Consider the following 26,088-nt stretch of genomic DNA (forward strand, 5'->3'; position numbering starts at 1 on the left):
TCTTTTAGAGGACCACTTGGCCGCAATCCAAGAGCTATGTTCTAACATCTGAAAAAATAATTATCTGTCTTTTCTCCAGACAAATTGTGTAAGTGTGCTCCCTTAAGAGCACACTCTGCCTCAGTAGCATCTTACAAATGCCATAATTCAGCGTGCATTCTTTTTTGCTGCAATATTTAACCTATAGCTTTTCTCCTTGATTCAGGACTCAAAATAAAAGTGCAGCAGCGTCTTGGGAATATATAGGATAGAGCATCTGACTGCAGCCTTTAAAAATATTTTTGCAAAAAATGAATGGAACAGGTAAGCCAGTTCTAGCAACACCCTGAGGCCTAACAGTGATTTACAGCTCTATAGAGACACAGCTGTACATTTATAGAAAAAGATACTCCCGCCCTCCCTGCCACTCCATAGGTACAGCAGAATAAAGCAGACACAACCTGGTGGGTGAAGCTATATAAACAGACTTTCAAAATTTCAGTGCAATATCACCTGTCAAAATGGCGTAAGCATGTGTAGAATTGCATGCATCTGCCATAATAAATTATACCAATTCTAAATAGATGTACAGTATCTCCAGACGGACCAAAAATTAGTTTTAACTGGAGGTACAGTTCACATCTTGTCTATGAGAAAGCTAGAGCATCTCCAGAAGAAGCTATACACCATCACATTAACCTTCAAACTTTACCTACATCCACTTTTTCTCCATCCAAGGCTTAGTAAACAGACTCCAGGGTCCCTATGGACATCTCCTTACAGGTCATTGTTTTTTACATAAATTAAATATTACCTTATTAGAGTCTCTCTAACATTACAGAACTTGGTGAGCTAGCGTGTGTATTTAGAATTTTTTTCCCAAGGAGTAATGGACTTCTGTGGTGAGTCAGGTGAGAGTAAGCTCTCCACCTGACTCAACACAGCAGCCTATTACTCCTCTAATTTGATAACTTTCACTATACTTGTTATTCATCATGAATTTCTTATACTTTGACATTAATGGTGTTCCATTAACCGATTTCCAATATTTTGTTTAAAAACTTATTATTAAAGTACGGTATATGCATTGTAATGCGTTGCACAATTGGCAAATAGAGTACAGATTGAACATAGATAGTCAGAATTAAGATGGCCTTTACTATACAGCAAAGCTTCAAAAATCATTTGCCAAACTAAATGAAATATAGAGCAGACTTCATTGGGCAGTACAGATGGTGTAATGGTTAGCATTACTGCCTCACAGCACTGAGGTCATGGGTTAGATTCCCGCCATGGCTCTAACTGTGCTGAGTTTGTATATTCTCCCCGTGCTTGCGTGGGTTTCCTCCGGGTACTCCGGTTTCCTCCCACAATCCAAAAATATACTGGTAGGCTAATTGGCTCCCAACAAAATTAACCCTAGAATGTCTGTGTGTGCGTGTACATGTGGTAGGAAATATAGATTGTAAGCTCCATTGGGGCAGGGACTGATGTGAATGTTCAAATATTGTCTGTAAAGCGCTGCAGGATATGTATGCGCTATATAAGAAACTGGGTACTTGTGTATTTTGGCGGCACCCATCGCATCGCATACCATAAAGGCATACGTGGTATGCGATATCGCGTGATATTGTACAATGCCATACAATTTTAAAATTGTATTGCATTGTATATGGCATACAATGTGATGCGATGCGATTAAACATTGTATAAGCGGGGGCGTGGCTACGGCGGCAAGCGGGTAGGACGCGTTTGGACGGAGCTCCCTGGCAATCCATCTGTTACCCCATCCTGCGTCTTCTGCGACACCTGAATTCCCCGCCAGCGGTTGCCCGGTGACTCAGGCTTGCCCCGTACTAGCCGCCCGCCCGACAGATTCGGTCCCGGCGTAGCAGCCAGCCCGCCGGACCGAGGAGAGGACTGCGGCCTACCCCCCCTCGCCGCACAGCGCACATCCGCCCAGAAGCCCGCCGCTGCTGCCGTTGAGACCGCGTAGCGGAGGTGATCCCCGCGAACGACTCACCCGCTGACACCTCCCGCCTGATATCGGCGTCCAGCGAGGGGGAAACATCCGCCGCCTGTCCACCCGGAGCCTGGTGAGTCTTGTGCTGCGGGCGCCATCTTGGGCTCAGCGCAGTACCTATACAAGCTCACAAGCCTGCAGCGGCCCCCTCAGAGGAGCCTCATATCCCCTGCCAGCTGCACCTGCCCAGAGCGTTTCACACAGGACTGCCATTGCCCTGAACTGCCTGTGGTGAGGGAGGCTTACAGTAACTCACACCCCACCAATAGATCATGCACTATAATCTATACTAACAGAGACTGCCTCAGCTGAGGAAGGGGTATATATTGCCTGGCACCATTCAGTCATGGTGAAGCAGAATCATAGCACCTCTGCAGCAAAGCTGGCCAAATTTGCAAGGGGGCAGGAGGCGCAGGGCCCATCGGCACCGCCGGGGGACTCTGGGCAGGGCTTGGGGGACCCAGCTGGCCCTGATGCCCCCCCTGACGACACTTCACCTGCACCCCCATCCCTCCAACAAATCCTGGAGGCCATTGCTGGCACTGAGAAACGTTTATCTGATAAAATGGAGAAGGTGCAGTGTGATCTATCCCTCCTTAGACAGGATGTGCAGCGCATCAGGGAACGTGTGGGGGAGGTGGAGACCCGGGTCTCAACGGTTGAAGACGCAATAGATCCTATGAAAACCTCAGTCTCTACCCTGACACAACAAGTCACAAGTATCCAGAATAAACTAATGGACATGGAGGGCCGTTTGAGGAGAAACAATGTCCGTTTCGTCGGCCTGCCAGAAAAGGAAGAGGGCACGGCGCCAGAGGCTTTTTTGGAGGCCTGGCTGATAGAGACATTTGGCAGAGAATCCTTCACCCCTCAATTTGCTGTCGAGAGAGCCCACAGAATCCCTACCCGTCCACTCCCTCCGGGGGCCCCACCCAGAACCTTTATAGCCAAACTCCTACATTATAAGGACCGTGATACGATCCTGCGACTGAACCGCACCAAAGGCCCTATGATCAGGAATGGCGTCACCATCTCTACGTTCCCTGATTTCGCCATAGAGGTGCAGAAGGAGAGGGCCTCTTTTTCCCCGTGAAGCGCAGACTGCGAGACTTGGGCCTTCCCTACTCCATGCTCTTCCCGGCCCGGTTGCGGGTGGTGGCGGAGGGAGAGACTAAATTCTTCAGCAGCCCTCGTGAGGTGGCAGCCTGGCTCGATAGATTTGCGCCTGGTGCTCGCCAGTTAGCTCCGGCCTGATCCTCTACAATAGCCAGAAGAAGGACTCGATTTGCACTCATGTGGACATTTCATTCCACTCTCTTATACGCTCTCCAGGAGATCCCAAGACGCCTGAGTGGTACCGATGTTGTTCGATTAACGTGAATATTATTAGAGATGTTTTACAATTGATCTGATTTACTATGTCTTATGCGGGAGGGGGGGGGAGGGGGGGAGGCGGGGGGAATGTTACTAAATGTTGTGTATTTTTTACATAGGTGTCGCTTCAGACAAGTGAAGGCCCAATATATGGCCAGGGGGCCCCGATGCTTGCATTGGTAGTTATTAACTGATTGCTCCCATAGTTCGTAGATATTGCTGACCTTTCTTGGTCTCCATAGTTACTAGGTTAGGGTTACAAGTATGCCTAGGTTGGGGGAGGTATACAGGGAGGGGGTGTATTTTGTTGGGATTGTTTTTTCTATGTCTTCTTGTTTTTCTTTTTTCTTCTTCTCTTTCTCTATTAGTCATGTAAGGTATATTGATTTGATATGCATACAATTGAAGGGTACAATACTTTTTGAAGTAATGGTTGCAGTGTATTCAGCTCTACAAGATGGCAGCACTGACATAACAGCTTGCTACGGCCCGCGCCCTATAACTCACTATGACGCAACTTAACATTTTAACCTGGAATGTCCGGGGGATAAACGATAGAGTTAAACGTTCCCTAGTTCTTAAGATGGTTAGACAGTACGGCTCGGACATCACCTGCCTTATCGAGACCCACTTGGAGGGAAATAGACTAATGTCCTTACGCAGGCCCTGGGTGGGATGGGCATACCATAGTTCCCACACGACTCACTCTAGAGGGGTTTCTGTACTAATTAATAAATCCGTACAATTTGTGCTGCTAGATGTTAAGACAGACTCACTGGGTAGATACGTCTTCCTCCAATGTAAATTATACTCCCAGCCCTTCTTTATCCTTGCGGTCTATGTCCCCCCTCCTTTCAACTATGATGTCTTAAAACAAGCTGCTGCCTATGTGGCCCAATCCCCTGATACACCAGTAGTATGCCTTGGGGACTTTAACAAGCTAATGAACCAACGGCTAGACAGATGGTGGCCCCCTGGTTCCGTCCCTACTGATGACCGCCCCACAGGCTTTGCAAAGTATGTGGAGTCGATTGGTTTGAGGGATGCTTGGCGTCTAAAGCACCCCGCGGTCACTCAATACTCCTGCTTCTCTAAGACTCATAACTCCTTCTCGCGCATTGATTTGGCCCTAGTCACTCCCTCAGTATTCCCCAGACTCCAAAACCTCTGCTACAAGGCGAGGGGTGTCTCGGACCACTCTCCTTTGATGCTGACGGTGGGGATGGAATGCCAGAGGGGACAGTCCTTCTGGAAATTACATCCTTCCTGGTTATTACAACTTGGAGAATCCTCGGGCCTCCAGACTCTGTGGGATGGGTACTTTGATATCAACACAGGCACAGCCCCTGCCCCGGTAGTGTGGGAAGCATTCAAGGCATACCTGAGGGGCACCCTCATATCTAAAATTGCCTCTATTAAACGAACACACAAAGCTAGGGGTATCGAATTGGAGGATGAATGTCGACACACAGAGATCACACACTTGGAGGAGGGCTCGGAGGAGTCCAGGGAAAGGTGAGAGTTAGCACAAACTACCTGGGTTTCCCATTTAGAGGAGCGTAACGCCCGTAGCCTGTTATTCAAATCACACAAACTTTACATGAATGCGGACAAGACAGGCAGCCTTCTGGCCCACCTAGTACACTTGGACCGCCCTACCAACTCTGTGGCCCAAATATTTGACACCGATGGGGTACTGAGGACTTCCCCCAGGGAAATAGCGGATGTGTTTCTCACTTTTTACCAGGAGCTATACCGCTCACGCCTAAGATGCTCGCAGGGGGAACTCACTGACTATTTAGACCGCATAGACTTACCCTCACTGTCTGAGGAAGCTAGATCCTCCCTCGAGGCACCGGTTACAATTACCGAAATAGAGGCTGCGATCCGGTCCTTTCCCGGTGGGAAGGCTCCGGGCGTGGACGGGGTCCCAGTGGAACTATACAGGACACACTTGGACTTATTCGCGCCTAAGCTGTTGAACCTATTTAATGACCTCTTTGACCTCAATGTCCTACCGGACTCTATGTCCGAGGCCGTTATAGTCGTTATACCCAAGCCCGGGAAAGACCCTGAACACCCCGACTCATACAGACCTATCGTATAGGGGGCAAAAATCGTATCGCATCCCATGCCATCGGGTGCATGGCATGCGATGCGATTAAAACATTGCGCAATGGGAATCGGGGGCGCCGCTATAATACACAAGTACCAGAAACTGTTAATAATAATAAATAATGTAATGACAATTAGTTGAATAAAATATACTGTACAAAAGAGACCTAATAGTTCCTCAAATCTACAGCACAAACATATGCTACACTTCTAACCACCTAAATTTCAAATTTTCCAAAACAAGGAAAAAGAGTTGGAGCCAAGGCTGCAACCCATACTCCAGTAATAAATTTACAGTATGTTTCATTACAAAGCATGTAATATGCAAAAATAGAAACTTGGAGTATTGGCTGATGCTCAAACAATATATCAAATCAAGTAACAAAGCTTCATAGGCCTTTAACCAGTAGGAATATAAAGAACCAATAATTTCATGGAGACACTAAGTGAAGTATTGAACCAAATCAGGAAGTGACACAAGTTAGCTCCTTGCTATAAGGTTCTAAAATTCAGTTAATATATTGGAGGTAGAAATGTGCATAACTTCTAGGTACAGTTTTACTATCACTAAAGGTCCATACACACTGGGCATTTTTGGCCAGCTATGATGTCACTCTAAGAGATTTCAACCTAGGCTAGCAATTTTCACCGTCAGTGAACCACTTTCCACAGTAGGAGATTGTGAATGTGGTTCAGTCTGCTGGTAAAACCAGCAGAGGAAGGGAGGCGGCTGGTGATGATGCGGGAGCAGCCATCAGAACACACTATGCAGTTTTGAACTGAAAGCAGCTCATAGTGCCAAAAGTGAGCTGCTTCCAGTCAAAATTGCCCAGTGTGTATGGGCCGTAGGACAGAGCCACAAATGTTATGCAAGGATCAAAAAGAATAGGAGAAACTAGGTGGGTAGAAGAGACATTGTCATGGGGCAACTGGAAAGACATTATCCAATACCTTCTGGGGTAAAAGTAGAGTCAGCAAGAGGCAATATAAACAATACCCACTCTCTGCCCCAGCTTACAGAGAGAAGGGATCTAGTATTATGGGCCAAGAGATGTGTTCTTTTGTAGTAAAATAATGTACAGAATTTTAAGTAACATATAATATAAGGTAAGACTTATTAAAAAAAGACCTTGAAAATTAAATATGAGAATATGTGTACAAAACCTTTCTTTTAAAGTAGTAGTGTAAAGAAAATACAGAACCTGAAGTTTCCAATGTTTTCACACCAAATACATATAGAGGAGACAGCTTCCAAATCATGAAGTGTGTACACAACACGAACAACAACCAAAACATAAAACAAAGAAGAACTTAAGTACTGTAGATATCCACCCACGATAATATTGACAACCAGTAAGCGCCAATAAGCATAGTGGGATCAAGACTTATTAGTAAATCTCCTCCAGAGTAGGAGAAGGACTTCAGCCTTTTTCATTCATCATTTGAAATGGTATTTTTATTTTCTTCCCTTTTTCCCACATCTTTAAAAGCAGACTTATAGTACATTAAATCTCAGTCAAGGGTCTAAAGGTCTAGCAGTTGACAGTGGTAAAGAAGGAAAAAAATCGTGCCATTGCCAGATCCAAGAAAAAAAAAAGAAAGTACGACCCTCAATGTCCACTTATACTTTGGCTGTAAAAAGTAGTGCTAAACGAAGGTTATTTTCAACAAGGTGATGGCAGACAGGCGAAAAGGATTTCCCCTTCTGGGCACACAATACTTTGTTAATGCACCTTTGGCAGCAATTACAGCCTAAAGTCTTTTTGAATATGATGCCACACGCTTGGCACAACTGTCTTTGGGAATTTTCGCCCATTCATCCTTGCAGCATCTCTCAAGTTTCATCAAATTAGATGGGAAGCATTGCGCACAGCCATTTTCTGGTCTCTCCAGAGATGTTCAATCGGATTCAAGTCTGTGTTCATGCTTGGCCACTCAAGGACATTCACAGAGTTTGAGATATTGGCTGTGTGCTTAGGGTCACTGTCCTGCTGAAAGTGAAACAGTCACCCAGTCTAAAGTCAAGAGCAGGTTTTCATCCAGGATGTCTCTGTAAATTGCTGCATTTATTATTCCTCTATCCTGACTAGTATCCCAGTTCCTGCTGTTGAAAAACATCCCCACAGCCTGATGCTGCCCCACAGGCCTGATTGGTGGTTTGGTGCAGAGATGTTTGTCCTTCTGGAAGGTTCTCCTCTCTCCACAGAGGAATGCTGTAGCTCAGAGTGACAGAGAGTTCTTGGTCACCTCCCTGACTAGGGCCCTTTTGCCCCCCAATATCTCAATTTAGACGGCCAGAGAGCTCTAGGAAGAGTCATGGTGGTTCCAAACTTCTTCCATTTACAGATGATGAGGCCACTGTGCTAATTGGAACCCTTAAAGTGGCAGATATTTTGTACCCTTCCCCAGATTTGTGCCTCGAGACAATCCTGTCTCTGATGTCTACAGACAATTCCTTTGACTTCATGCTGGGTTTGTGCTCTGGCATGCAATGTGTGCGCCTTGCCAAATCATGTACAGTCAACTGAATTTACCACAGATGTACTTCAATTAAGCCCTTAGGAACATCTCAAAGATGATCAGTGGAAAGCAGATGCGCCTGAGCTAAATTTTGAGCTTTATGGCAATGGCTTAAATACTTGGGTACATGGGATTTCCTATTTATTTTTTAATAAATGTAATGTTTTTACAACAAATACACCTTGCCCCTTATTTACACCACTTACCTGTTTGTTGGTCTTCCCTCCAAATGTGCACTGGGAAGGGGACTGCTGGGAGATTTAGTTCTCCATGCTTTTGCTTCCCTGGGTAGGACACACAAACCCACACGTGCTATAGAAGACCAGCTCCCAACACTGGAGGAAGAGGACACTGCTTTAGAAGTAATTACTAACTAATTAAGCTAATTGGAAACTTCAAATAGCTTAAATTTACAGTTTCTTCAATAGCGCAGCATATTCCGTTGCGCTTTATAAATTGGAAACCGTGATAAAACAAACTGGGTAGTAACAGCCCGATATAGAAGTAGGATGGCTGTGCTGGCAAGCATTATATATATATATATATATATATATATATATATATATATATATATATATATATATATATATATATATATATATATATATATATATATATATATATATATATATATATATGTAATTAGTCCTTACGGGAGGTGCAGCAATGTTGCCAGGGAAAGTACCAATGTTTTAAGACAAATTCAGTCTCTCTGGAGATGCGTGAAAAGCCTCTCTCCTCCAATTGAATTGGTAAAACCCTGTGACTGGGAAAAACCCAGGATAATAATTATAATTTGTTTTATTAATTTCCCATTTCCCTCATAAGTATGTTCTAAAAAATGGCTTGCAGTGTCTCTAAACATTATATTCCTGAGATCAAAACATCAAGTAAAGGCTGAGAATATAAAAGGTCTAAAAAGACCCATCTGTAAGTGTTTGTAACGATGGGCTTCCTTATCCTTGCGCTAGGCTTTAGTTTGTGGCCTTACATGACAGCTTATGTTCGTCAGACTGTCTCTATGGCAACCTCTAAGCCAGCACTCTCAAATTGCTCCACTAAAGCAAACCTAAATTAAATAAACATACTGCATTTCACCAATGAAAAAACGGTCTGAGGGAAATGTTCTACACTGTTTAACGGAGTTACATCTCTAAACGTAATTATACAAATTAAAAGCCACTCCCAGTACAGAAGGCTTGATTAGAACCATTGTTGTATTAAATTAAAAACAGGTTTAAGAAAACCTAATAATGCTGATATCTGCAAAATCTTTGGTTAGAAACATTTATTTTGCAGAGGGAAGCATTCTTGCCTCAAGTGTTGGGATATGCAGTATTTTGCTGCTGCTGCATTATTCATGCTACAATATCAAAACATCCAGCACCAGAGTGCAAACAGATCATCAGTAGATCCTAATTCCCAAAATGTGTGCAGTATCCCAGCAACAGTAGATTAGCTATGGGTGATCATTAGAGACAGGATTATATGCAACAAAAAAAGCTTGAAATATGCATGCAAATATGCATGAAAAATACTTAAAATATGCATGAAAAGTGTTAAAATATGCTACATTAAATAATAAAAAAAGTAATATTTAACTTATTTATTTAAAAATCAGCATACAATTAGTTGCAAATAAACCTCAAAAATAGGCCACAGCATCTGCAGATGTCAGTATGCTGGATGCTACAGCATACTGCAGCGTCCAAAGCTCTTCTTGCATCAACTGCACGGACCCTCATCTTCAGCGCCAATGGATCAAATGTCAGCATAGCGTGTGAGGACGGCGCAGTGGAAGGCTTCCTCCCTGCGCCACATACTCACTGTGACACAGCATTTTCTCCATGCCGCGTGATGTCACAACCATTCTGCCCGCCTCCTCTGCTGCAGAAGTCTGTCTCTTGGTGTAAAGTCCCAGGCCAGGGGCAGGCAAAAGTTCAGGAGCTTCGTAATGGCATCCTCCCACACTGACTTTTATCAACATGGATTGGCAGCCTAGAGCAGTGTCAGACTGTACGCTATGTACATCCAAGATTCCCCACTCTGCACACATATTGCCCCGGCCTGCACACTCTACTACTACCTGGCCAGCAGCAGCAGGGCAAAGCAGTGCTGTGACTCGCGGGTGGGAAGAGGACTGGGTCTAAAATATGCACCATCACTAGGTTTTAGGTAAAATATGCAATAACCAGTGAGAATGGGCGAAATATGCAAATGCATATGCAAATATGCAAATGCATATAATCCTGTCTCTAGTGATCATTTTAGGAATCGGTTTTATAGAACACCCCCTCTTCAGCAAGCACACCAGAACATGCTGTTGCAAGTGCAAGGCTTCATTACTTGCCACACATGGGGCCAATTCAGGATGAAGAGCAAAGCAAAAAAGGCAACTCTTACCCTTAGTAAAATCATGTTTCATTGGGTAGATTTTAAATGTGCAGAGAGATTTAAGCTGGGTACTCACTAGACTTTGTGAACAGTTTGGTCGATTCAATGGATCGGAATGACAAAATTAGTTTAGTATCTATGCACTGTCGCTAACAATGCATGATCCAGCACGCCATCAGCAACATTCTCTGGCAGCCCTGCATTCGGGGCCGAATGGGAAATATTGCTAGCGAGAGCCCTCACCATTGGCAAGTGTGTATGCAATTTTATCCCACGCCTAGTCTCATTGTCCCTGCAATGGCGCACTGGGTACACATAGTCCAATTTGTAACCAGCTATATTTGGAAGGGGCGTGACGAAATTCAGATATAAATTGCAGTACCTAAATACAGCGGACTGCAAAAGCAGTCAGTATTAACCCATGCATGCACACAAAATAAATTAAATATTTGCATTGCAAGAAACAAATGTAGCTCAATATCTTTCATTGCTTGTAGTAAGTCAAGACGCACTGGAAAGGAACACCAGATGAGCAGGATGAGGATGTTTTTTATGGCCGGATTTGTATTTGGCTTTATTGTGTAGGAGGATATTACAAAAGAGAAATGTATTTATTTAAAAAGCAAAAGAAAAACTATTCTTATATACATACAAAGGGGAGTATTTAGTGATCTCCATGATAAATAAGCCACAAGGAAAACCATCATCTTGGCAGTAAATACTACTTTTCTCCCACCAAAAAACAAATAAGAAAGCTTACACCCTATTTCTGATAAAGAAAGGAGACAGGAAAAATGCTACAAACAACCTACTGTAAATGTAAAAATAGAAAACCAACGTATGTTTTTTGAGTGACAGCAAGAAAGTTATACCTCTTTCACATTGCAAAAATTAACCGGGTTGTTGCCAGGTCGACTCGGGTCAGCATGCGGTGTGAAAAAGGCCATGACGGACATCCCGAATCCAGCAAACTGGCAATACAACCCAGGATATAAACCGTGTTATTCCCAGGTCGGACTCAGGTTGCTGCCCCACACCCCAGATGACAGCAACTCAGCAATAAGCTGGGTCACCGAGAGCCGCAGTTAGTGCAAATGCCAGGTCGCTCCCTGAAAGGACCGGTGTCCAAACCCCGGGTGTGACCAGGCATTAGCGATGTAAAAGAGGATTAATAAACACGGCAAATCAGAAGAGTAAAATGTAAGAAAATAAATATTGATCCGCAGAGGTAAAAGGTGAGCAAGGGGCAGTGAAAGGGGGGTGCAGGAGGTAAATAAATAGAAAAATCTAAAGGTGGAATAAGTTATAGTGGAAACATGACAAGACTACATTGTAAAGCTGAAAAAAAAAAATATATAGTATAGTATAGGGTCTGGGTACTAAAATATTATAGGAACTACCTGTCTATTTCAAAGATCATAGAGACTTCCATGATAAGCTCTCCTTGGAGCAGGGCCCAAGGATCTGGCCGAACTTACCAGTGCATGTGCGCTGTTCACCATTGTATTTCACTGTGCCCGGCTGGATGTATGGGAAACACGCCATCTGGCAGTGCTGGCTGCTGCTGTAAAGGAGTCCAGTGGCTCCTTGTCCAGTAAACAGAGGTAACAAAAGGGATTATGTTAGGGGCATGGCTTGATGTGTTGCACAGCCTTAGGGGAGGTGGTTTCACCAGAAATTCCATGAAAAGTGTTTTTTTATAATGCCTCGTTTACATTTTAGAGTGTCAGCGCCTTGGTATCTGCAGTTATTAAGCAGTAGAATATTTGGTTTGGAAACCCCTAAAAAGGAGCGACTAGCTTTCAATAACACCTTTATTTTGTGACAAAGGGCAACATTGTTCAGGGATCCATTATCCACTCGGATTCATCACAAGCGTATAAAACAGATGAATTTATAAGGAGGTAGGATGCCTTCACTTCAAGGTTAACCACAAGTAAACCTTTGTGGACCCAAAGAGTATTGTGTATACACACACACATACACACACACACACACACACACACAAAACAAATGCTGAGACTGTGGTAAACAATAAAGTGAAGAATTTAGAAGACAGAGAAAAAAATAAAAGTTATTTGGTTGAATTTCTATTGTGCCAAAAATTAGCAATACTTGTATCTGAAGCAATTCTATCAGAAACACATGATTTTGGGAAACTCTGGGCCTTATTCTAGTTCACTCTGACAAAATCCTTCTTAGATGGACAAAACCATGCACACTGCAGGGGGGCAGATGTAAAATGTGCAGAGAGAATTAGATTTGGGTGAGTTATTTAGTTTCTGTGCAGGGTAAATACTGACTGCTTTATTTTTACACTGCAATATAGATCTCACTTTGAAGTAAAACCCCACCCAAATCTAACTCTATCTGCACAAGTAACATCTGCCCCACCTGCAGTGCACATGGTTTTGTCCATCTAAGAAGGAATTTGTCAGAAAGAGTTAACTAGAATAACCCCCTATAAGTCAACTATTAACAAACATTTGAAAGGAGTGTCATTTTGCTTAAAATGTAGCGTAAAACAGCAGTTAATTAAAACAAGAGTAATCCTTATAACATTTCAAGTAAAAAGGCAGTTCCTGAACTGTGCCCTGGCACCCTGCAGCACATGCACGGGGTCCCTGGGTTGCTGCTACAATTTAGCAGGAGCATGGCCCTTATTAGTGATGTCCTTATCGGCACTGCATTCAGGGACAATGGAGGACATTGCTGACAACGTGCAGGATTGTGCATCGCAAGCGACATAGCAGGTACACATTCGACCGGGGAAGCCAACTCCATTCCTCAAAAGCTACCAACAGTTCACATTTTCCAAACCACTTAGCTGCTGCACAGGTGCGCTCATTACTCATTGACACATTTTAAAAAAATCCACAAGTGGAGTTAATTACTTTACTTGTGATTTTGTGAGGAGACCTGAAAAACGTTAACAGTTGGTAGCTCTCTAGGACTATTTGTTGGCTACCCCTGCTCTAGACATATTGTCTAGTGTGTACTCAGCATAAACATGATATACTGCCATGTGCTACAGTGGGTTGCTAGCTGAAAAAAAAAAAAGATACAAAACACATACACAAATATATCTAGACATCTACAAATTAACTTCAGATATATTTTTATAAATGTAACATTTGATGAGCTCAATAAATGCTAGAAATCAGTTGTGTATACATTTGTTGTAAGGCATCATTGGCAGAAGTCAGACACTTTGGAAAGATTTCTATTTACAGAAGGTATTAACTACTAAAGAAAGTCAAGAGACTTATAAAACCATGAAGTCATCTGTACCACCTCGCTACTATTGATACCAGATTCACCTCTCCTCCTCTGATCTCTATCATCTGGTCCTCTCTCATGTCATTATTGTCTTTGCCCCAAGCTAAAGTCCCCTCTCCCCTTTTTGTGGGTACAAATATTTTGGGAACTAATATGGGGATGATAAGTGTTCATTGTTGACTCTGAACTTTCAATTTTCACCCAAATCAAATCCCTGTCGCAATCTTGCCATTTCAACCTCTGTAACTTTCCAAGATCCAGCCTTTTATTACAATCGAATCTACTAAAATGGTTATTAGCGCTTTTGTGAACACTTGCCTAGACTACTATAATCTGCTAATATCTGGTCTTACCACTTCTCCGCCTTGAACAGTTTCAATCTTCAACTTTACTATGTGCCTAATCTTGTCACTATACCTCTGCTGCCCCTCTCTGCCAGTCATTGCATGGACTCTTTACCACACAGAATGAAAAAAAAAAAAAGGGATTTGCACTCTTGCCAAAAAGTCTTTAACCACTGTCTACCTTTCCATTTACACTCAAACATGCCCAATTTAATCTTTTAAACGTTGCATCAAGTCCTACTACCATTCTTGCCCTCAGAGCTTCTCCCATGCTGCTCTCAACCTCTGGAATGCCTCTCCTAATCAGTAGACTTCAAATACTTAATTTCTTCATTGAAGCCTACCACCCCATATCCTAATAACTTACAAATGCACAATACAACTTTGTTCACCTCATGCACTTTGAGTCCTCCCAAAACCTCTCTAGATTGTAAATGTCCCCTGATGCAGCAATTATTTATTTATTAACAGTTTTTATATAGTGCAAGTTCCATTGTGGATTACAATTGGAAACCGTGATAATAAATAAAAATATTGAGTACTTACAGACAGTAAAGGTAGGAGGGCCCTACTTGCAAGCCTACAATCAAGTTATTGTTTTCCTGCTTAGATCATTTCTTTTTTTGCTGTTAAGCATTGCAAACCGCTTCTAACCACAAAAATATAATAATAATAATCATAATATTAAACATTTATGTCCCTTTTTTTTTATACCATTGTATTGAACGTTTCTCTACTAAGTACAGTGCTGTGGAGTTTACGCTAGGCTGTTTTAGCAGGGAGCCGTGCCCTGCCAGATTTTTAACGACAAAACACACCATGCCCATTTAGCAGCTCCCTGCTAAAACAGCCAAGCCCATCTTTTCTCTGGAGTGCTCAGAGGAAGACCAGCATCTACATAGGTGCTGGCCACAAAAGAGATGTTGGCAGGCATGCCCGCCCACATGCGTGATGTCTGTGGGCCCGCCCACATTCAAAGTGTCCCCTTCCCCAGGTGCCCTGCCCTATTATGATCCTGGAGGCATTACTAGAAAAAGATAACTAGAATAATAAAAGAGCTTCTAATTATATTATGAAAACGCTGGGTTTCAAGATAAAATATTGAACAGGTTTTCTTGAAAACCGCATCACTTTGTAGTAGAAACTCTTAGAAATAACCTGCACTTTCTTTCACTTTGATCCATCAAGTTGAAGCTGAGCAATAACAAACAAATTTACTGTCATCATCAATGCAAGAGACAGTTCATCTTGCACACAAGAATTCATAAATTCACTCTATTATATATTGGAAAAGTTCCTAGGAAAAAGGAGAGTTTACAAACATAGTCATGAATGTAGAAGATAGAGCGCACTATCCTTTAAATTCCTAAATAATTTGTCAGCATCATGATTACCTGCACATCTTATAACTTTGAGAGTTGGTGTATCGATGAAAACCGGAATCCACTTAAATTGTGCAATGGGACGCGACTGAAGGTTAAATTGCTTTATAGAAATGTTAGAGAAGCCCATCTAGTGACCTGACCCAGAAAGATAAACATTTATTTGTGCCTCAACTTCCCAATAACTTTTCCTTCCAGTTTAATAGACTTCAATTATCAGTTAACACATGCTTGGCTAAGACCATAGGCCCATTTTATAAGAGGGTGCACAACTGGAGGGGTGTGTTTATAACTGCCTACTAGGCATGTCTATCACCACCTACCAGGCATCAATGCAAGCGTAATGAAAAATGAATGAAAACTTTATTATAGAAGAACTATATATTACATCCCCCTCTTGGCTCTCTCTCCCCTAACAGGTTGCTTCTGTAGTCCATTCCTCCTAAGAGGAACACTGGCTGGCTCCTACTCCACATCTGGTGTGGCACTGTTTGCAGTCGTGCAGTGAGGAGCCTGTGAGTGACATGGGCAGGTGGCCATGCACACGTTGTGACATCTATGCATCACACCGGGGGGCACAGTAATATTTGTGGAGATGAGGGCCCCCCCCAAAAAAAATCAAAAAGATATCACAGCACATGGTCGGTCAGCCACCAGTTTGCAGAAGGGTGGCCAAAGGGATGGAGTAAATTCATTCCTGCACAAGGGACCAGACCACTAGCTGAAAAAATCCAAGCACAGCAGCCACTGGATGTTCAGAGCAGAAACAGACAGCCAAGAAAGCAGCAAGGGAGACTTTAAAAACAAAAAGAGCCAGTCACTGCCTGTTGCTGCTCGGCCTCTGTACTTTATACTACGATATTTTGATGATTTATCTTGGAGGTATCTTACATTTATGTTGTACAAACACATTAATCAAACAAGTATATTTAAATTGTGCATGAAAAAAGGCTTCAAAACATAAAACAAAGTTTGTGTACAATATCAAGACAATGAATTTGAATGCTAAGCAATCAATTTCTTGCACATATTTAGTGCGACTTACATACTACAGGTCGAGTATCCCGTATCCGAGTATCCGTTATCCGAATTATTCCGAAATACGGACATTCCAGAAAGTGAAAAAAAAATATTTTTTTTGCTAAAAACTCACTGGGGACATTTGTAACAGCATCACTGGGGACATGATATGTAACTGGCACTATATATGTGCAAGACAATGATTGCTTGGCATTCAAATTCAGTGCTGAGATAGTACACACATTTTGTTTCACGTTTTGAAACCTTGTTTTTTGAACAATTAAAATATATTTGTGTGTATTTTATGTGGTAATAAAATATATTTGTGTGTATATTATGTGTTTATACAGCATACATGCAAGATACTTCAAAATACATCATTGAAATATTAAAATATTCCAAAATACGGAATAATCCGTTATCCAAAATTCTCCTGGTCCCGAGCATTTTGGATACGGGATACTCAACCTGTATATCAAAAAGTGCTTTGCAGCATGGATGGTGTAATGGTTAGTATAACTGCCTCACAGCACTGAGGTCATGGGTTTGATTCCCACCATGGCTCTGACTGTGCAGAGTTTGTATATTCTCCCTGTACTTGCGTGGGTTTCCTCCGGTTAACTCAGATTTCCACCCACAATCCAAAAATATACTGGTAGGCTAATTGGTAGGGAATATAGATTGTAAGCTCCTCTGGGGCAGGGACTGATGTGAAATGTTCAAATATTCTCTGTAAAGCGCTGCGGAATATGTATGCGCTATATAAGAAACGGTTAATAAATAATAAATGGTGAAAAAAAAAAAAAAGGTACATTCTGGAAACTACGGTTTTCGGAATAATTTGGATAACTGATATCTGGATAAGGGATATTCAATCTGACCAACATTTTTTAAATGCTGGTTTCTCAATAGCAAATGACTGCATTTTAATTATTCCTAAGTGCTGCCGAATCAGGTCTGTGCTTGGTTTCACAATACCGGAGGGCAAAAGGGAAAAGTTTCTCTAGTGAGTGCCAAATTTATACTGCATGAAAAAGGTTTTCCACCTGTCATTTGTGCATATATGTGACATATTTAAAAATAAATTAAATTATAAAGAAGGAAAAGCTTTTTCATTCCCTATAAATTCACTAGAGATGATTTTTCACTTAACAAAATTTGATATAAAACCAATACAACCTGAATAAACAATTAAAAAAAAATCTACACATTAAATGTTCATTTATTGAAATGATTGCCCTGTTTGTGCCAGTTTTAGCAGTAACTGCAACTCAATGCTTCAGATAACTGGAAATCATTTCATATCGCTGTGACAGAAATCTGGTATTCCCTTTATTGCAGAATTATTTGAATTCAGCCACACTGGGAGGTGTTTGATTTATGGTTCTGGCACAGTATCATAATTTTGAGTGATTCAGAGGTTGACTTGCTCTTATGGGTCAGACCATTGCCTTGCTACATAATGCAAGCACACTTGAGCTTCAGGACACAGTAACTTTTGTTCTCTACTGGAGAGTTCTCAGGTAGAATTTTCAGTCATCAGTCTATGTCCTCATTCATATCCTGAAGCAACAAAGCATCCCCAGTTCCATTTTTTAGATTTTTTTTGTCAAATGGGACAAGGGTTTATGTTTTTATTGGTTAGCAGTTGATTTCATCTTGAAACTTCCCATGGATACAATTTATGTCCAATCATAAATGCTGACATTAACTAGAGGAAATGTTGTAGGTTGGAATTTGTAGGACAGCCAGTACTAGGAATATCAATAACTGTTCCTGATTTTCTTAATTTGCAGATAATAGCTCTCCAGGTTGTTGGTATGCCATAGACTTAGAAATGGCTTTGTAAACCTGTACAGCTGACAGGTGCTGGATGGCCCGGGATTCTGACACTACACTGATGTTGGAGTCCCTACTGTTATAACCCTGACAGTCAGTATCCCGAATGACATGGGCTATTCTCCCTCATGGGGATCCATGACCCACATTGAGGGAGAATAGAATAGATGGTGAGCGAAACAAGCCATGGACCCACAGTGTGGTGAGCACAGGGATTCCACTGTCAGACTAATGACTGTTGGAATCCTGACTGTCGGCATCCTATACCCCACCCACAGCTGACTATTTCAATAACTCTCTCATCTGGAATTTCTTTTGATCACAGCATACTATGCAGATGGTTGAGACATTTAAACCAATTGCACATTGCTGGGAAGGTTCTACTTTCAGTTATGTCTATATTCAATAGAGCTGCCCGTAATCAAGGTTGATTGTTTATAGTTTAATTAAACTCAATTACCAATTCACTTTGACTTATTGGTGGAATGAGTAACTAAAAAGGCGCAATTACTATTTCACAGAGGGCCAATTGTTAAATAACATTCTTTTTTACAACAATGAATTGGTATTTTAAGGAAGTGGCAAACATTTTTTTACCCCACTGGATACACATATACATTATACAGGATAACGCTTTAGACTATTTAGGAATATAGAGGTATGACTAGACAGATCTATAACAAGAACACAAAAAAGAAGAAATATTTGTCCTGTTGTGGTGCACCAGCAAGTAATTGAGTCCTAAAATATACCTTTTATTAATTTGAATAAAAGCAAGCGAAACAATAAAAAGAAACACAAATAAACAAGCAAGTGAATGTGTAGTAGTAGTAGTAGTAGTAGTACGTTTATTTATAAGGCGCCGCAAACTGTCCGCAGCGCCGTACATAGCAAACAAAAAAATTACAAGGTAACGTACAGGGTGTGTTGAAAAATACAGTATAAATAGGGGTATAGCTGGTAGAAATAAAATCAGCATCAGTTCAGAAGTAGGTGTCAAAATTGTCGAGGAGACTGAAGATGAAGTAGAGGAAGGGAAGAACAGGACAGGAGCACAGGTGAGGTAAAGAGGTAGGGTGAGTACGTGAGGAAGGAGGACCCTACTCATTAGAGTTAACATACTAAAAATAGGTGGGTGAACGAACGAAATACAATAGGATAAGTAGGAACGGAGGGGAACGGAGGCAGGATAGGAGGATCAAAAGAGGTTAGGAGGAGGGATAGGCTAGTCGAAAAAAGTGGGTTTTGAGGGAGCGCTTGAAGGAGGTAAGGGAATCAGAAAGCCTGATGGGTGGCGGGAGGTTGTTCCAGTGCAGGGGGGCAGCGCGAGAGAAGTCTTGGACACGGGAGTGGGAGGAGGTGATTAGGTGAGAGGTCAGTCGGCGGTCAGTGATGGAGCGAAGAGGACGGGAGGGAGTGTGGATAGAGATCAGTGAAGAGAGGTAAGGAGCGGTGGAGGAGGAGAGAGCCTTGTAGGTGGTGGTGAGGAGTTTAAAGAGAACTCGGAAAGGAATGGGGAGCCAGTGAAGAGATAGACAGAGGGGGGAGGCGGAGGTAGAGCGGCGGGAGAGGAAGATGAGCCTAGCCGCAGCGTTAAGAATGGATTGGAGAGGTGCGAGGCGGGTGAGAGGTAGCCCAGAGAGAAGGATGTTGCAGTAGTCAAGGCGGGAGATGACAAGAGAGTGAATGAGAATTTTGGTCGCGTCAGTGGAGAGGAATGGTCTGATGCGTGAGATGTTGCGTAGGTGAAAGCGGCAAGACTGAGAGAGAGCACGAATGTAGGGGGTGAAAGAGAGGGAGGAGTCAATGATGACACCGAGGCAGCGCGTTTGGTCGGTGGAGGTGATCTCGGTTTCACCAATACTGATGGAGATAGTGGGAGAAGAGGGGATGTTCGGGGGATGGAAGATTAGAAGTTCAGTTTTAGCCATGTTTAGCTTCAGGAAGCGTTGGGTCATCCAGGCTGAGATGGCCGTGAGGCATTCGGAGACCTTGGACAGGAGTGATGGGGATAGGTCGGGGGAAGAGAGATAGATTAGGGTATCATCAGCATAAAGGTGGTAATGAAAACCATAGGAGCTGATGAGGGTGCCCAGAGAGGTGGTGTAGAGAGAGAAGAGGAGAGGGCCAAGGACAGACCCTTGGGGAACACCGACTGGCTGCGGGGTAGTAGTAGAGGAGGAGCTCGGAGTGGAGACGGAGAAGGAGCGATCGGAGAGGTATGAGGTGTGTGTGTGTGTGTTTAAAACTGCACGTGCGGGCGTGCCGTGCATGCTTAATTAATTATCAATAAAGGTTCAATCCAGTCTACTGAATGCAGCAGAATATCCTTGTGTAATAATGGACAATGCTGAATATGCTTAATAAGGGCTCCTAATCACTTCAGAAAGAACTGTATTGCTGTTTGCATCAGGAGATGATACAATGTATCTTCTATTAAACAATGTTATCAGAGGACAGCAATTGTTACTGTTCTCCTGAGATCGTACAGGGTATTTAACTACTGAATTGCTGCGTGGTGTCAGAGAATCAACTTTAGCACCAACTTTATCACATCGGATGTGACTTGTCAAATTATACCAACTGACAAGAAAAAAATTAATTACTTAGAGCTGGCATTACCGCTATCAATATGCTAAATGGTTGTATAGTAACCATTTCCATGAATCCTGAATTTATCCTGCATGATAAATCAGTAACATTTATATTATTTGAGTATTAATCACAAGGGTATAACAACTGAACAGTGCAGGCAGGATGGATTCTAAAGTCTGAGCCTCAGCTCAGATATATCATATTTCTGTGGCGGTATATAAGTCAGCGGGAGTGTGGCAGCAAACAGTAGGGCAGCAAACAGTCTAGCACTTGAAAGGGGTGGAATTACAAATATAACAATCACAAATAAGCATACACAGGTAACAACGCCCGCACGGCTTGAGAATGCAGAGCGCGCATTTTCGCTACAGCTTCTAAAGCCAGGATATCATAGGCGTGCACAGCCCATTTCATTAGGGGGTGCACTGTCAAAGGGTTGTGTCTAGCACCACCTATTGGGCATGTCTTGCGTCGCCCATTGGGTGTGTCTAACACCACCAATCATGCATGTTTACCATCATCTATTGGTACTCGCTACAATATAACATCTCTCAGCCACACCATAATCTCCGACCTATTTCAGTTTTAATCTTTTTTATTACTGTGTGTAACAGTACATGCAAATAAAGTCAAAAACATATATGGATGGTGCTGGTATGTGCAGTATTGATATGACAATGGTCTAGTTAGTACAATAAACAATGCAAAACACAATTGATTGAGGGGCAATTCTTTTAATTGGGTCTAAAAAGCAAAAGTCTTTGGTAAAAGATATTGCTGGTATTGCTAGCAGCAGGGAGTTGTTCATAAGAGTGGGCGCAGCAATTGGGGGTGCCTGTGCACCCCTTACACTCAATGTGCGCACACCTATGCTATAGTCTATATATACCCCTTCGGTAAAGTTTTATTTTCCCCAGCAATTGTGAACCATCAGACTTTTTTGCCTGGTTACACTGGAAGTATTTTTGTGAATGAAATGTGTAGCAAGATGAATGACTTGATGTATTAGAAAACGGCAGCCACACAAGCATGAAGGCTGCAGGCATATACAGGCCAGGAATTTCAAATAAGAACATGAACCCCATTCTCTGCCGTGTCAGACAATGAGTAAAGATTTAATGCCAGCAGCTAGTGAACTTACTAAACACTGATACGTATTTGGCAAGATGCAGACTCTCACTAACCTTTGGTTTTTAGTTCAGCAGCCTGAAACAAAAAAAAACAAAAAAAAAGAAAGAAAAAATGTTTAATGAGAAAGGCCAAAGGGGAGGAAAAAAAAAAAAAAAAACAGTATGAGAAAGAAACACCTAAAGCAATATCAAATGAACATTGCACGCAATGGGCACTTTACAACTAATTGCTCATTGCGCCTTTGTGTGTTTAACAAAGTCGTAGATTTAAAGTATCTCAAGAGAAATCTGTACTCTAGATTTTCCCATGAATGTCTTGCATCTTTGTGCATCATCAATTGTATTTCAATTAGAGGGAAAGCTAGCTAAACAGTAGAACATGTACTGACCTTTTTCTGAGCACCTTCCTTCTTCTTCTTTTCTTCCTGCTTTTTCTTTTTCTTTTCTTCCATCAAATGTTCCTCTTTCTGAGTTTCTAGCTCTAGATCCCTGAGAAACAGAAACGAGAATAATGGGCGAGATAAAAGCCTTTAGCTACTGCCAATAACTCTTGCATTCGGAATTATTATGCCCAGACATGCGCAAGGTTTCATACTCTTACATTTAGCAGATGAATGTACTGCATTCTTACACGTCTGCCATCTTTTGCACAGAGCAACCACAATTGTTACAATCAACCTGCTCACCAAGCACCCGGATATTTATTAGCATTTTCGTTACAATTTACCCCAAGAAAATAAATAAATAAAGAAAGGGATTTTTTACACTACACATTTTACAACCATTGTATTCATGTATCTTTGCTGTCAAAGAACATCAAATATGTAGAAACATAAAATGCACTCCTGAACCTAATCGAAATCAAAACGGATGCCAATATTTCCACTTGTGTTCTGCTTGGGATATAATAAATCTCTATAAAATTGATGATAAATTTAAGATTTTTTATTTGATACAAAGAGATAAAGTATGAATAAAATAAAAAAGATAGTAAATCAGAAGCCTCATCTCTATAATAATCAATTAAATGACTCATTCAAAAACTTTTTTTTTTAAATGCTGATGATATAGTTAATGAAATTAATTCATGTATGTAGAAGTTATATAAAAGGCATTATCAATATTAGTTCAAACATAAGAAAACCAAATTTAAAATGTACTCAGAAAAGAGGCATCATGTTGCACAGTGCTACACAATGATTTTGTTGCCTTGCTACAGCTAAAGGTTAAGAAAAAAGTTGCACCTCCTGTAACCCTCTAGAGTCTAGTAATCTCCAGTCTACAGTGCAGTATGAAGAGAATCCAATCTGGGCAGTGAGCCATAAAAATGCCATGCAGCATCTCAAATAGCTTTCTCTTGCTCTCAAGAGTCCTTCACACTTGTAAACCACAACAGAAAAGCCAGGCTCCTAATCCCTGCCTTCACTACAATCCTTACCTGTAAGTACTAGCTGAGCTTCCCATGTATTCTGAAGTTTGTGTCTGTGCTTAAAGTACTCAATTAGATGCCATCCTGTATAACCCTTTTTTTAACAAGAGAGACAGCAATTAATTTCTGATCCTGTTAAGGAATTAACATTCTGATTACTTGATGCCATCTTTTTCATCACCTCTACCTAGTAATTTTCGGTACTTGTTTAGTTTCATGGCGGCAGCATGGCCGCATGCTACTTCCAGGTCTGTGTCCCCTTGCGGGGCTCGCTATGCTCGCCACACTGTACAAGATCAACTCCATGCCAATGTGGCTATGAACTATCCATGTTGGCATGGAGTTTCTTTTAGAAAGTGTGGCAACCGCAACCCGGAAGTAGCGTGCGGCCATGCTGCCGCAGTGAAACTAAACAAGTACCGTAATTTTGATTGCAGTTAATGCTAGATTACAAAGGGAAATACTTTAACAGTGGTAATGATAGTGTACTGCAGAACTGACAACACTGCACCACCTTAACTCAGGCAGAATAAACAATTGTGTCCTTTAATACATACTATAGTAATTCAATGAAAAAATGTTTGTAACCATTCTACATCATTTGGAAGTCATGCAAGTCTTAAAAAATTAATTAAAAAAAAAAGGGCATTATGGGTCACAATTTTTCGTGGCAACAGTGCCCGTGATCTACAGGATTTAGAAACCCTTGTTCCCCCTTACTTACGGGCAAAGACATCCTTGCCATAAAAATTAAAAACAATTTTTAAAGCAATGTCTGCCAACAAATGGGATCATGTAATAAACATGGTGCTCTTCCTTTCAAATCTGTTTTTTTTTTTTTTTTAACTTGTAAGGTCATAAGGTGTGTGCACACCATGCTATGTGGCAGAAAGGTATACCAACCTTACTCATAGTACTAGAATTTTGAATAGGAATGACCTTGGCTTTCCAATCTTGGAAAGGCAAGACTGGCAGCAGGTTGGACTCCAGGAGGTTATCTCCATAGAGGGCCATTCTATCTGGGGACAATGTTTCTGCACTCAGGGGAACCCCAATACCAGAGGCAATGAAGCCTTGGGAATTACTAGCAACTCTAAACCCTCCTCAACTAAATCCTTATGATGGAGGACACCAATTCTGAGCCTCACGTTCTGTGCTGGAAGAAAAAAGACCATTTGGTATATAACCGACATCTACAGCTACCAAACAAACCAGAAGTTGCAGGACACAATACTGAGTCAGAATCCAAAAGAGCCTCCGTATAAAGAGATTGGCATGACAGTTCCAGATGAACTTGAATAAACAACTCTGACAAGGTTGGAAAATATCCGACATGTCCTAGCTCCTCCAGTACCAATGAGTACTGGATGTTTCCTGGACGGTGGGGACAAGCTGCAACCAGATGACTGACCCGAATCTCCACAGTAAATACAGATATTCTCACGCGCCAACGCGGTTTTTCAGTATTGTTCAAATGAGCCTAATTTATTTGCATTGGTACCTCTGTGGAGGGTGGCAATGAAGATGGGGTAAAAGTTAAACTTTAGGATGGTTACTCCTCATCTCTCCCTATACCATAGGTCAATCTCATTACAGAGAGGTTAACTTATCAACTTTAAATCTCTTGGAGAGGCCCCTCAGGATGGCAGAGTTCCAATGAACCTTAGATGCCAAGGTCTGGAACTAGAGCTTCAGTTTTTTTTTTCTGGGGGAGTCATAGAATCTCCATAGCTGCCGATGACTACTGTCCTGGCTCATCAGACAGGTAAATACTAGCATAATTAATTTAAAAATAACCAGTGTTCTTTATGGGAAAGGCAGCCAAGTGTAGGATAATATACTGTGAAGCAGTTCAAGGGAGCATATTTTAACATGGGAAAATACACAATAATTTCTTAAAAAATGTTTTTGGAGGTGGAAAGTCATCAAAACTGTAATCTTGATGTGAAAAAAAGTGTCACAATGCAGTTTACGAACTATAAGCCTATCCAAGACTGTTTTCATTAAATAAAAAAAATAATAATAATAATAAAAAAGTTATATTTGGGTCACACACACCAAGTAGCGTTCGATGTGCATTTTTACTAGCAGCATTCTGGAAAAATGCTAATGGAATGCGATGATAACAACAACAACAACAACAACAACATTAACTGTGGAAACACTAGAAACAATTATTTTAAGTCTCACACATTTTACATGCATTAAAGTACATTTATTTTTGTATTCAGACAACAATGCCATGAGGTAGAGGTAAAAAATGTTCTTACATTGATTGGGGAAGGGGACAAGCTTGTATAAACATGAATTGTAATTTTAGATGTGAATATTTAAAAGTGTTCTCAGAAGACAATAATTGGCAGTTGTATACTAATTACTGCCTATGGTTTGCCATCTTACCCTGCATTATATGATTCATGTTGATCACAATAATACCCCTTTCACATCGCACTTTTAAAACGGTAAATTGCCGTTTTTTTCCCTTTTTAAAACGTCTAAGCCTGCACTGTGAATGCACCACAGCCGATTTACCGTTTAAAGTTAACTGGCATTTCGAACCGTGTAAAAAGCAGAGTCCTACACGGTTCCTTGCCGTTTTTTGTGCAATGTGAATGTGTACAATGTGTCTGAAACAGTATTTCAGGCAAACAACACAAGCTACAGA

General features: G+C 41.6%; 1 protein-coding gene across 4 annotated transcripts in view; it reads right to left on the bottom strand.

The window, feature by feature from the left end:
• The window catches only part of TNRC6C (trinucleotide repeat containing adaptor 6C), a 128,277-nt gene that overhangs the window by 78,965 nt on the left and 23,224 nt on the right, over positions 1-26,088 (bottom strand). For 3 of the 4 annotated variants that reach the window (XM_083147867.1, XM_083147865.1, XM_083147866.1), the window contains 2 exons: positions 22,384-22,483; positions 22,049-22,070 (listed from right to left, as the gene is read on the bottom strand). In XM_083147867.1, the coding sequence (XP_083003993.1) occupies positions 22,049-22,070; positions 22,384-22,446 (85 nt within the window). In that variant the 5' untranslated portion in view covers positions 22,447-22,483. Of the gene's footprint in view, positions 1-22,048; positions 22,071-22,383; positions 22,484-26,088 lie in introns of those variants that run through there. The other variant, XM_083147868.1, reaches the window with a different exon arrangement.

This window comes from Crinia signifera, chromosome 6 (assembly GCF_055691185.1).
Source record: "Crinia signifera chromosome 6, ASM5569118v1, whole genome shotgun sequence".
Taxonomy (NCBI): Eukaryota; Metazoa; Chordata; class Amphibia; order Anura; family Myobatrachidae; genus Crinia; species Crinia signifera.